At 48.5% G+C, this 13,320-nt stretch overlaps 1 protein-coding gene across 9 annotated transcripts in view; it reads right to left on the bottom strand.

The window, feature by feature from the left end:
• Positions 1-13,320, bottom strand: part of ARID1B (AT-rich interaction domain 1B) — a 403,225-nt gene that overhangs the window by 80,981 nt on the left and 308,924 nt on the right. For 7 of the 9 annotated variants that reach the window (XM_090280021.1, XM_090280013.1, XM_090280019.1 and 4 more), the window contains one exon: positions 11,121-11,210. The exons of the other annotated variants lie outside the window; for them this stretch is intronic. In XM_090280021.1, the coding sequence (XP_090136147.1) occupies positions 11,121-11,210 (90 nt within the window). The remainder of the gene's footprint in view (positions 1-11,120; positions 11,211-13,320) is intronic. 9 annotated transcript variants of the gene reach the window in all.

The following is a 13,320-nucleotide window of genomic DNA, read 5'->3' as shown; positions in this document are numbered from 1 at the left end:
ACTCTTTACTGGACAAGGCAGACACAGGGTTTATCTTCAGAAGTACGTACTTCAAACATTCTCAAAAATAGAGTAAGATGATATTTAATTTGGGGGCGATGATACACGGGGAAATAGAGGGGAGCTCCATGATGCAAACGGGCGATGACAGGTTGTCCCAGCTCCCACAGCCACTGAGGAATTAGAGCGGCAAGGAGAATGCATCCCTAAGTTGAAAAGTAGTAGGAAACGGATTTAGAAAGTCAAGTAAATAAGGACCCCAAACCAGGAAATTACAGAAAATTGAACTGGAGGGCAATTTAACATGGCTCTCAGCCTTCAATTGCATCTCTTTTTCCTTGTCACGCAAGGCGACAAATTCTGCAACATAAGCATTAAAGACGTTAACTCGTGTGGGAAAAAGCCCGAAGCCCAAAGCATAGTTCATCTGCCCACGAGCGAGGAGAGAGCAAAGGATGGGCGAGCGTGCCTGGCTAACGCCGGAGAACGAGCGTGCTCAGAGCTGACGGCACGGCATGTGACCCTGCCCCGCAGGGGCCTCCGTGGCTGGCAGAGGGCTCCTGCACTGTCGGGGCCCCAAGACACACCCAAGGTGCAACGAGCCACCAAGAAGCAAAGCATGTCTCTCCTCTGGCTTATTTCCATGCTGGCATCTGTTAGAAATTCACAGGAGAGGTGCCTCGCTTCTTCAAGCCAGTTCAATCAAAGATGTTTGCCCACACCTGTGAAACCATGGTCCCACGCTGTGCCACTGCAGCAGAGGGGCTCCGACTACAAACACAGGGACTTCGCATCACAAATAGGTGTCAGATTCCCAGTTGGAGAGGAAAATAGATTTGGAAGAATATTCTTGTTACATTTTAATATCCCCAGTGTTTATCTGCCTGCCTGCTTCTCACACCGTGAGCTGCTCGAGGACAGAAAGGAATGGCCCGTACAGGGCTGTGACCAAGGCCCCCCAGCATTCTCCCAGCTGCGCCATCAGGTGACCTGGCAGAATGGCCACCACAGTGCCCTACAGTCGGAGGCCCAGGAGACGGTATCTAGGTTCTCCCACCCGCGGACACAGCTTCTCAGCTGCTGACCTCATCTACCCCTGGGAAGACAAGAAGAGTCAGGGAGGGGTCAGACTGATGACCCAGATGGTAGGTGAGGGCGAAATATCCAGTCTCTCCTTACACAGATCTTTCGGGATTTAGCTGCAAAAGTTTGCCTCAGGGCAGAGTTCCAAGACAATCACACCGATGTGGCCATGAGCTGGAAGAAGCAAAGCAACTACTTTTTTAAAGGTTTTCAACCCACGTCTCGCCCGAGCCACGTGCGCCTGATGGTTATGCTCACTATTAATATACGCGCAGTGCTTTGCAATTTATGATTTCCGGATACCGGGTTGCATTTGATCCACGCGACAAATCCATGGGACGCGCCAATCCTCAGTTGCAATGAGGAAGCAGAGATTTGATGAATTGTCCAAAATCACAAAACTAGTTAGTGGTAAAGCTGTGCCTAAACCCAGATTTTTTGGTTCCAAAGCTCCTTGGAGACTAAAATGAGAAAAGCAGGTACTGAATGAGGCCGCGTGGTCCGTGCGCTCACAGAGCTCTGGGTGGGGAGAGCTCACCTGTGAATCCCAGCACGGGGCCGGGGGGCCCAGCCCATGGGACAGCGCTGTGACGAGTAATGGCTTCGTTTATTTGTTCACTCAGCAAAGCCAGACTCAAACACCCAGCGGGTGCCTGGCCATCGAGGACGTCCAGGGTCAGTGAAGATAGGCGAGGGGCCCCATGTCAGGGTAGGAATGGGGTGGAGGTGTGGGTAACAACAGGGCGGGAGAGAAGGGCTTATAGAAAGACCCCCCCAAAGAAGCCCAGCATGGCGGGAGACAGTGAGACAGAAAGGGGGGCTGGGCGGGAAAAGGAACGGCCCCCTCACCAAGTTAACTGGCAGCCTTCCTCTGGAGGCAGGGGGAAGCCCCTCAGGGCTTCTGTAAGGGGAGGACACAGCTCATCAGTCTCTGGAGGCAGCACGGAAAATGGGCAGGAAGGACACTGGGAGGTGGTTGAAGGAACTCAGGGGGTCTGGGCTTGGGCTGCAACAGTGGGTACCGAGGAAGGGGATGTGTACAAAGCATCCCTGGGGCAGCGTCCCCGGACCGTGATGCTGAGTGTGGGGCAGACGCGGGAGAGAAGGCACTGAGGATGCCTTTAGCTTTCTGGTTTGGGGAACCGGGCAGACAAGGGTCTTTCACTGAGAGCCAGACCCATAAGGCACAGGAGAAACATCTTGTCATAAATAAGCACACGCAATGCACAGTGCTGAATTTACCCAAGATCCAGATGTTCTCAGACACTTCCACTGAAGAATAACGAGCCAATTACAAATGAGTGTTAACTATTAAAAACAAGCTTAAATTGGCAATTCAGAAAGGATTGCGTATAACAAAACTAACAAAATTATGCTTCTTTTAAAATATTTAAAATTTAGCCCTGGCTGGTGTGGCTCAGTGGACTGAGTGAGCATCATCCTGCAAACCCAAAGGTTGCTGATTCAATCCCCAGTCAGGGCACCTGCCTGGGTTGCAGGCCAGGTCCCCAGTTGGGGGTCCACGAGAGAAAAACCACACATCGATGTTTCTCTCCCTTTCTTTCTCCCTCCCTTCTCCTCTCTCTAAAAATAAATAAATACAATCTTTAAACATTTCTTTTAAATTTAGACTAGTGATTCCCCCATGAATATAAATCTCCTTTTATTGTATGTGATACTTGTTTTCCCAGCATTTTTTGTGTGACTAGATCTCTCAACAGTAGACTTAATAGGAATTTAATGATAACTCTAACACAAGTCCTATACTGTGACTTCTTTCATTGCTGACTAGCTTTGGTTTGGTCCACAATCCAGCCCAGAGTTCTGAGGCTGAAGAAATTAGAAACAGCTTTCTAGATATTCTCTCTTGTATATAACCTCCCATTTGAGTTCATTTTCATCTGTCATGGATTATTACAAAAGGGATCCTCAATTAAGAGCAGAGGCTAAATTAATTGCATCTGGGGGTGGGGGTAGATTCATTAATTTCTTAACACAGCAACACAGGAGGAAAGGAATATATTTTCTCTTTTGACAATACCCTTGTGCTAAGAGGCAGCATCCTTTTATATGACACGCTTACAACATAAATAAGGACACCTTTATATACAAGCATAATTGGAAAGGCAGATTAAGAGCAAATCTGCAGATTTACTGTCATACTTAAACCTGAGAGAATCCAACCGAAAGGGAAACAACGTATCTCTACAGATTGTGGAAACAGAAAGAAGCCTTAAATCCTAATTGCAGCTCTTTAACTTAAATTATCTTGGTGGCCTCCTTCATTTCTGTACTAACTTAATCTGTTCTTGACAATTAAGGAGTTAGGTCAATTAAGATTCAAAAATAACTATGAAACCAGCTAGTAGCATTAAAAACTTTTCAAAAATGTTACTTATTTCCATCTATTCCTGGGTTATTAAAGAGCATGGTTTCGGGGGGGGTGTGTGGGGGGTGGTGGTGGTGTCAGAGGTGGCCTCCTGACAATTCATTCAGCGTCAGGCTCCCGGAGTGGGCACCAGGGCTCCGATTGACAGGCATCTGCAAGGTTGAAGGAACATGTCTGGGCGGAATGCTGGTGGAAGTGATACCTTGAATCTGGTGCAAAACCAAAACGCCTATAGAGAAACACTTGATGCCACAGCAAATGACCTACAATGGCAAAATCGAAAGAAGTCTTATTAATATGCTAAGACTTCTTAATGTAAGAACAAGAGGTATTTTATTCTTTGGTTGTTTTGTGCTTTAGAAAGATCTGAAACTCCTGAATGCACGAAGGCTGAATTATTTTCCCCTGCCCAGCTCATGCTTTGGGAATAGCTACTCTGCATGGGCTCTTCTGCAGACACAGGGGTGCGGAGCATAAACACAATTCGGTTCTGGGCCCCGAGAGCTCAGTCTCAGTTATAGTGACACCCTGGGTCTATTTTAGGAGATGGCTTTTCTTTGCCCTTAGTATTAAAAAGTAAGAGCAAGATTTGCCCTAAGCAAATAGAACGCCTAGACATTTGATGAGGAAGTCTGTTCAGACTTCGAAAAAAGTCAAAGTACAGCGTTAAAGAGTAGGAATAAAATTATACCAAGGCAGTGAACATTTGGGATTAGCAGAAGAAAAAATATAATAATAATGAAGGCATATGCTAGTTGGTCAATCTACCCAACGTGTAAGTTACAAAGTTCCTACTTTTGAAGTACAGAAATTCTGATTTATCTTTTTATGGTAGCATGCAAGGAAACATCTAAAAGAGACACACAGAGGACCGACTGATGGTTGCCACAGGGGAGGAGGGCTGGGGGACGGGGTGAAAAGGGTGAAGGGGTTGAGAAGTACAGATTGGCAGTCACAAAAATAGTCGCAGGGATGTACAGTATGGCACAGGAAATACAGTCAATGATATTGTAATAGCTAGGGATGGGGCCAGGTGGGTACTGGAAAATATCGGGAAGAACACTTTCTAAAGTACACGACTGTCTAACTACTACGCTGTACCCCTGAAATTAACACAAAATAATATTAAATGTAAATTGTAATAAAAAAAGTTAAGCCCTGGCTGCTGTGGCTCAGTGGATTGAGCATCAGCCTGAGAGCCAAGTGTCGCTGGTTCGAATCCCAGTCAGAGCACATGACTAGGCTGCACGTCAGGTCCTCAATTGGGGGCGCAACTGAGAGGCAACCACACAGTGATGTTTCTCTCCCTCTCTTTCTCCTTTCCCCTCTCTCTAAAAATAAAAAAATAAGTAAATAAACAAATAAATAAGTATTTAAAAAAATAAAGTTAAAAGCTAAATGCCTGATTCCACCTTGTCTGCTACACACTTTCTGGAGAATGTCACTATATCCAAAAAAGGAGCTACTGATAAATATCACTGTGAAGATCATGTGCCAAAATACGAGAACTTGGTCATTCTTCTGACACACAGCCGTCAAGAACTAAGTCCGATTTAAATACTTGAGGTTAAAACTGCAAAATTTTCTTGTTTTCTTCTTGTCCTGCGACTGCGGAGTAAATGCACGACTTCTCTGGCTTGCTAACAATACTGCTGACACAGCAAAAGCCGGTTCTCAGTCGGGCCCAGGCAGCCTGTACACTGTCACTATAACTTCGCCTAGACAGTACAGGGGGCCAGGGGCAAAGGCTGTCACGTAGGCGGGTAAGAATGAAGGCTGGGTGGGGTGCTACTCAAAAATTCTGTAAGACTTCACCCAGGACACGTTCTGCACGGACCCCACAGTCACAGAACGTGCCCAAGAACTGCCGCCGGCAATAGGACACGCTCCCAGCACACGGCGGCCCCTGCAGCAGCGTCCACTGCCTGCAGTTGTGTCCAGAAGGGAAAGTTCTCAGTGGCTCTGCCTCCAGCGTATCTCAAGGACTAATTAAATCCTCATTACCACCTTCTAATTATTGCAATACTCTGGGATTGCACTACGGAAGTCCCTGCCGGCACAGCAGATGAAAAGGGTTAGGTAACCTATGTTGATTCTGAGAACCCAGATCTAGCTCAGACCCTCAGAAAGCCACCAGCGTTAGTTAGCATGAATATTTAACTAGATACCACTGTGAAAATTAAAAGGGAATTCAATTAAAAGGTTTTCAAAAAATTAATTCTGACCTCTACATCTGTCCAAATAAATAAGCCTTCTTGAAATGTTTTCACCTAATTGCTAACCCAATAAACTAGGAGGGCATTTGCTACTTTCATTAAGCTTAACATCTTATGGGGGTCAAAAATGAGGTCATTTTGATGTTAATAATAATTACACTTATTTGTCTACTGTGGTGACTACACCATATCCCCTCCAAATCCTCTTAGAAAACAGAACAACATACTCATAAGCCGTTTCTTATTGCTCTTTCCAATTTTAAACACATATACGTTAAAGGTTAAGAAATAAAGATAAAACCCATCTAAACTCGTTAGCTACACTCTTCTTGTAACATTTATTTCAGGAAGTGAAGCGTTATCGTAACTGTTCTTCCAATGCTTAGGCAGCGTAATTTATACCACTGTACGTGGGTTTTCCGGAGAGGTGCTTTAAGAGCAATTCTTTACGTCATTCTATGAAGTCTATAGAGAAAGTTTGCTTTAAAATAAAATAAATGCGTTACAGAACCCTAAACTGAGGTTTTGCCCTTGTTTCCCGCAGAATCGGAGCTGACTCTATTAAGTCAGTAAGGCGTTGCGATACCACATAAAATGCGGACAGGAGAGCACGGAATCAGGCGTTACGCTGGAGAGCGGGCGGAAGCAGAGAGAAGACAACGGCAGAAGAGGAAAGAGGCCCGTCACTGCGGGACCTGCTTCCCTTCTCTCGGTGACCGTGACGGCTGATCGGCGTTTACTCACACACACACTGTTACAGACGGAAAACATGAAACTAGAGACTCCGTTGCTTTCACCCGGGTATGCGCAGGGAAATGGGGCCTGGCGTCTTCTGACGAACCCAGGACCACCAGATAAGGAGGACACTGAACCGGGGGCGGGGGCCTGCTGGGCCTGGGGAGGCGCAGTGCGGGGGGTGTCCGGGGAGGCGCAGTGCGGGGTGTCCGGGGAGCCGCTGTGCGGGGTGCCGGGGAGGCGCAGTGCGGGGTGTCCGGGGAGGCGCAGTGCGGGGTGTCCGGGGAGCCGCTGTGCGGGGTGCCGGGGGAGCCGCTGTGCGGGGTGTCCGGGGAGCCGCTGTGCGGGGTGTCCGGGGAGCCGCTGTGCGGGGTGCGTGGGGAGCCGCTGTGCGAGGTGCGTGGGGAGCCGCTGTGCGAGGTGCGTGGGGAGCCGCTGTGCGGGGGATGTCCGGGGAGGCGCAGTGCGGGGGGTGTCCGGGGAGGCGCAGTGCGGGGTGCCTGGGGAGGCGCAGGGCGGGGTGTCCGGGGAGGCGCAGTGCGGGGTGTCCGGGTAGCCGCTGTACGGGGGGTGTCCGGGGAGCCGCAGTGCGGGGTGTCCGGGGAGGAGCAGTGCGGGGTGCGCGGGGAGGCGCAGTGCGGGGGGTGTCCGGGGAGCCGCTGTGCGGGGGGTGTCCGGGGAGCCGCTGTGCGGGGTGTCCGGGGAGCCGCAGTGCGGGGTGCCCAGGGAGCCGCTGTGCGGGGTGTCCGGGGAGGCGCAGTGCGGGGTGTCCGGGGAGCCGCTGTGCGGGGTGCGTGGGGAGGCGCAGTGCGGGGTGCCCGGGGAGCCGCAGTGCGGGGTGCGTGGGGAGCCGCTGTGCGGGGTGTCCGGGGAGGCGCAGTGCGGGGTGTCCGGGGAGCCGCTGTGCGGGGTGCCGGGAGGCGCTGTGCGGGGTGCGTGGGGAGGCGCAGTGCGGGGTGCCCGGGGAGCCGCTGTGCGGGGTGCGTGGGGAGGCGCAGTGCGGGGTGCCCGGGGAGCCGCAGTGCGGGGTGCGTGGGGAGCCGCTGTGCGGGGTGTCCGGGGAGGCGCAGTGCGGGGTGTCCGGGGAGCCGCTGTGCGGGGTGCGTGGGGAGGCGCAGTGCGGGTTGCCCGGGGAGCCGCAGTGCGGGGTGCGTGGGGAGCCGCTGTGCGGGGTGTCCGGGGAGGCGCTGTGCGGGGTGCCCGGGGAGGCGCTGTGCGGGGTGCCCGGGGAGCCGCAGTGCGGGGTGCGTGGGGAGCCGCTGTGCGGGGTGTCCGGGGAGGCGCAGTGCGGGGTGTCCGGGGAGCCGCTGTGCGGGGTGCGTGGTGAGGCGCAGTGCGGGGCGCCTGGCCAGCGCAGTCCCTCTGTGCTCCACCTCGAGCAGAGAAGGCAGCCTCATGGTGGCCAGTTTGGTTCGGATCCTAGGACAGCCTCGGGTTTGCAAAATCCTCCTAAACAGAGTACGGAGTTTTTAAAATAACTGCTGCTCCCGACCGGGGCTACGAGGGCGGAGAAGGGAGGGGAACAGCTTCCTGCACTGGCAGGGCCCCGGGCCCCGGGTCAGTACGTCAGCACCGCAGGGCCCCGTGAGGACTGTGAGGAGGACCCGGGAAGTGGCACCTCCAAACCCAGGCAGGCTGCCTCTCTTGCCTTGTGTGGGTGTCTCTGGACAAGGGTGTTTCTAGACTATTTGCCATTAAAAAAATGTGTATAACGGTAAAAGCTTAATCTTATTATTAAAACAAAATGAATATAAAAGGATCTGTTCAATTTGCTTATTTTAGCACTCAGTAATAAAGAAGGTATGTTCTTAACTTGTCTGTCAAGATTCAGGGTGTCTGGGAAAGAATACATTTTTTAAAATAAGATGCTACCTCACCAATATATATTTTTTCTTCTCTGCCTCTATCGTCATCTCCCTAAATGGGGGTGAGGGACAGACAATTCTAAAGGCACACAGAAGTTAAATTATCTTTTAAAACGTGAGATCAGCGCACTGGGGAATTGCCTAACAAGCGTGTCCCTAGCCCTACTCGGCGCTGTCCGTGCTGTTGGCACACGTACCACGATGGTAAAAACAAGCACGAGACTATTTTTATTATTGTAGCAAAACATTAAAGTGACTGTGTCACCTGCCATTAAAATACCTGCTCAAATGTCATTACGAGCTAACATTTTCCCCTAGATTTCAACAAATAACAAAGCCATTTAAAAAACTTCTTGCTACCCAGTATTGTTTTTTTCATTGTGAGGAATACAATTACTAAAAAAGTATGCATGGAACAATGCTATAATCCTGCCTGGCATCTTTTTTTCCAATTATACTCTATATTCAATACCGTTCCCCATTAGTTTCAGATGTATGGCTGGCTACCCGATTGTTAAGGAAATTTAGCTCAGACATGGCAGAGCATCATCCAACAGTCATTTTGAAATACAAAACTTTCCTTTTCAGGGGTCGCCCCACCAGCAAAAGGCACACAGAGACGCACAGAGTGATGTCTCTAGCACAGTCTTTCAGAGACAGTTTAAGGGTCATGTTCATGAAAACAAATGGAGATTTAGCAAACTGTAAAATTTATATTTGCTATTGGAAGGACATGGTCATTGTAACTAACCAGATTTTCATGTATCCATTATCAGTTACCCAAAGCATACTATATAGTAAAGATAGAGGCAAAAAAACAACAACCAGCAAACACATGAACCTAGCAGTTTCCATATAGTGACGTGGGAGGAAAACCCTCGATTTGCCTTGCTAATACATTCATTTGCGTTAAAAGTTTATTTTAACTATGTTTCCTCATTGTTGTTTCATCCTTGACATTGGGTTTTCGATATTTTCAAATTTCTTAAACACATATCATTTGGAAGGGCTTGGGGAAGATGCTGGAGGCTCTTGGAGGGTTTCTCTGTTTTTGTTCTTAAAGGTAAAGGTTAGAATTATAATACTTTCAGATAAGGTACCTCTTATCCTTTCACGCTGGCAAAAGAAGGAGAACTCTCCCCGTGGGAATGATGTTACAGGTTACAGTAAGGATTAAATGAAATCACAAAGAGCTTCATCTTAGCTCTGGGTCTGGGCTGAGCAGGATAACTTCTTTAGTCCTTTCCTCTCCACCCCGACCCCGAACACAACCCACGGTGAAGGAAGGAGCTTGGGGAGAGCCCCCCCACGCTTGGCCTCAGTGTGCTTTCCATGAACTTCCGTAATGTCTTCCAGACGACCAGCGTCATGTGAGGAACCAACACAAAACAAGCAATAACAGAGAGGATGTGAGATACAAGAATGATTTAGAGGAGGTCCCAGCAGAAAGTCCAGAGCAACGAGTGCACACATCATACAATTATTAAACATATTGCAGTATCGTTAGAAAGCAGCGGTTCTCAGTGTACGGTCCCCCGGTCGGCAGCAGCAGCAACACCTAGAACTTGTCACAAATGCAGAGGTAAAGTGTCCCCCCTCAGACCCGCCAAATCAGAGACCCAGGGGTGTGACCTAGCAAGCTATTTCAACACGCTCTCCAGGCAATTCTTGTGCACCCTAAAGCTTGGAAACCATCAACTATTCCATTATTAAAAAATACTACAGTACTTTGATAAGGAAATGGAAAGTATTAACTGCACACTAAATGATGGTTTAAAAAGTTAAATATGTAAAGTATTAGAAAATTGTATTTCGTTCCCACTGAACGGTCATTTCGGCACAAACAATGTGTAGATGAGGCTAACCCATCTCTTCGTTGGCACTGCTTTCTAAACGATGTGCTGCTGAGTTCTTAACACGTACAATGACTGAACCTTACAATCTCACTAGGGGCAATCATCACCTGTGTAACTCACAGAGCACTAATTATAAACATGAGGGGCCAGGAACCTTTAAATAGTAGCCACCGAGCTACCAACTTCTGCCTTCTGGGCGCGTGTGCGAGGAAGAGGACTGAAGGGAGGTGGCATCTTCCGTGGAGAGGGAGAGGCAGGCTGGCTCTCAGGCAGTGGGCAGTGCCCTTGCCCAGCACAGGGGTGCGGGGGCAGGGGGGGGACCCCCAGCCTCCGCTCATCTGCATTAAAATCACTGCACCACAGCCACCACCCAGCAGCTTAACTACTGACGGGAAGAAAAACAGACAGATCAACAAAGGCAGGCCAGAGGCAGTAATGTACGGAGCTCGGCATGCAGACCTGAGCTACAGGTCAGAGGGAAGTTCTGTTTTCCGGCTCCGGCACTAACTGGCCTGTGAGAACGAGGACGTCATGAGGATGAACCTCTAAGGTCCTTACTTTCTTTACTTGTAAATTGAGGCGACTGGACTCCAGGATCTTTCAAGATGACTCCAGTTCTAAGATCCTATAATTTTATAATACGAGGCCTTACCAGGTGTTTACATTTTTAATATTAAATATCATGGAACAAATCATTGATCAAACAGGTACACATACATTCTAACATTTTACTTCATTAGAACCACAATCCAGATTGAATCACCAATAGTCATTTTTATCACCCAACCTGCAAGAAAGCATCCTTCTTTTCTATATTTGTTGTTACATGTAGGTTCTTGTTTATTTCGTTCATCTGATGAGGAAACAAAATATCCTTTAAAAATAACTTATAAGGATATGAATAGGTAAGCAAATTCACATGTGCCTCATATACTCCAACACAAGGTACGGAAGCTGGAAGGCGAAGAACACTCACCTCTTTCCTGGGGCATCGGTGACTGGCTCAGGGCGGGGTGGGCGCTCGGCTCTGCCTGGCTCCCCGGTGGCTGAGGAGGCATCTGACTGCCTGTGAGACACAGGAGGGATGTGGGGGACCCTTGGCATTAATACTGTGACTGTGCAAAACCAAGACACAATTACACTTAGTCTTTATCACAAAAGGAACGAACGACTCCCCCCGCATAGAAAAAGACAAGAGCTCCAAAAGCATATTTCACCCTTTTGTGGGGTGTGTGTGTGTGTGTGTGTGTGTGTGTATGTGTGTGTGTGTGTAAAACGAAGAGGAAACATGTATAAACATAAGTTAGCAAATGACCTCCAGAAAAGTTCAGTTTCACACTGGATGAGTTCCCAAACTCACAGACAAACCAATTAGTAGCTGCAGTCTCTGGGCACCCACTTCTTCATTGCATTTAACAATGCTGTCCGTAAGACCGATGAATGGAACTCATCCTCTCAAGTTTAAACTCGTCTCTAAGTGGGCAGGCAGGCATAGCGGCCCACAGTTTTCCCTTGTTAATATTTACTCAATGTAGTAATAAAAATTGATATCTAAAATCCTTTGTAATTAACCAAGAGATTTAAAATAAACTTACAAGATCTCTATTAAAAAACATAAAGTATCGGGCTACTAAATACAGTGTATATTATCACTAAAGAAGGAAATACTCTGCATCTCTCTTGATCTTTATTGCTAATAAAGCAACAGAATCTATTCAGCACCTATTTGATTTCCATTTATTTAATGTGCGCTCAGTTGGTCTTTTCAAACTATAATGTAAGCTCCTCGAAAGAGGAATCATGCCTTTTACTCCTTTAATCCCTCCATTAGCATAACAAATATTTAATAAACCTTGGTTATTTAATGGCCCTTAACCTGAGAACACGAATTAAAGAAAAAGATACTTATTATTTTAGTAATTAAAGAGAGACAATTAGTCATTTGAGGACAGAAGACAGGATTTTGAAATTTAAGACTCATCAGAGGTACCTCATGATCTCAACTCACATTCTGACTTGGAGGTTCAGACGCATCTCTATGACTAAAAGTACAGAATTAAAAAGGCCCTGAACTTAGCTCAGTCCTCAAGGCACGAGCTCTCGTGGCATGAAGACCACGCTGTTTTATCTTCTCACCTGCCCGCCTTGCTAGAATAAATTGGACAGAGAAATTTACGTATCCGTCTCCCTGGCATGGAGCCCGTGACCGTGCTAGATCAAGCCGATAACTACTCTGCCACCACCGCCCCTGCTCCTGCCTAGCTCTGGACAGGGCTCGAGAGAATGACAATGGAGCAGAGAAGGAAATTAATGTACTGAGATCACCACCAGGCCGCTCTAGTGAAGGTCATGACGCAGAGCCTGGTGTCTACACTGAGCCGCCCTTTTGGGCTTCTGCACCACGGCAGCTATCAGGCCAGGCCGCGGGGTCCAGACCAGGAAGAGCACCATCCCCAGAGTCTCCAAGACTGTCACTCAGGACTCATTTTAACAGCAGCTGTATCTGTGACAGCCAGAGAGGCGGGGAAATGATTTTCCACCTAGATCATAGCTAGAAATAGGTGTTAAAATATAACCATAAAAACATTCTCGAACCGTTTTTGAAAGTTTATGCTTCTCGCTTTTAGAAAAGGATGTCAAACGTATTACTGTATTTCTGAGCACTCCGGGGGTTCAGCGGCCACTCTCATCCTGAATTTACGGTCACCGTGACTCCACCTCTACCAGAGCCAGCGCCAGGCCAGCTGGGGGTAAAGATGCGCGCAGACAGCACAGGATTTACCCATTCGTTTTCCCTCAGACATTTGCAGTGAATTAGCATCGATACCAACTCAAGTGTAAAGTAAAAAACACAGAACAGTCCGGGTGAAAAGCATTTCCAGGGTAAACACTGGTCATCGACCGGGTTACAGGCACACAAACGCGGCTGCGTGCCTGCTCTGGGTCATGTGCTTCCCACGAAATCCCCCAAGGCCCCCATCCACAGTCCGTTTAGAAGTTGAAAGCACTCTGCAGCCCAATCCTGACGTAGAAACGTCACTGGGGAAGCGGCTGCAGGAGACAGAGTGCTGACATTACAGGGGCTGTCTCTGCATGACAGGCTGGATGCAGGGACACGTGACAGTAAAACCAAACAGCACTTCTGCGTTCAGAGAGGACCGCGCTCCTCACACTGC

The sequence above is a fragment of the Furipterus horrens genome, unplaced genomic scaffold (genome assembly GCF_987537825.1).
Source record: "Furipterus horrens unplaced genomic scaffold, mFurHor1.1.pri manual_scaffold_6, whole genome shotgun sequence".
Taxonomy (NCBI): Eukaryota; Metazoa; Chordata; class Mammalia; order Chiroptera; family Furipteridae; genus Furipterus; species Furipterus horrens.
This window is presented reverse-complemented; position numbering and strand designations above follow the sequence as displayed.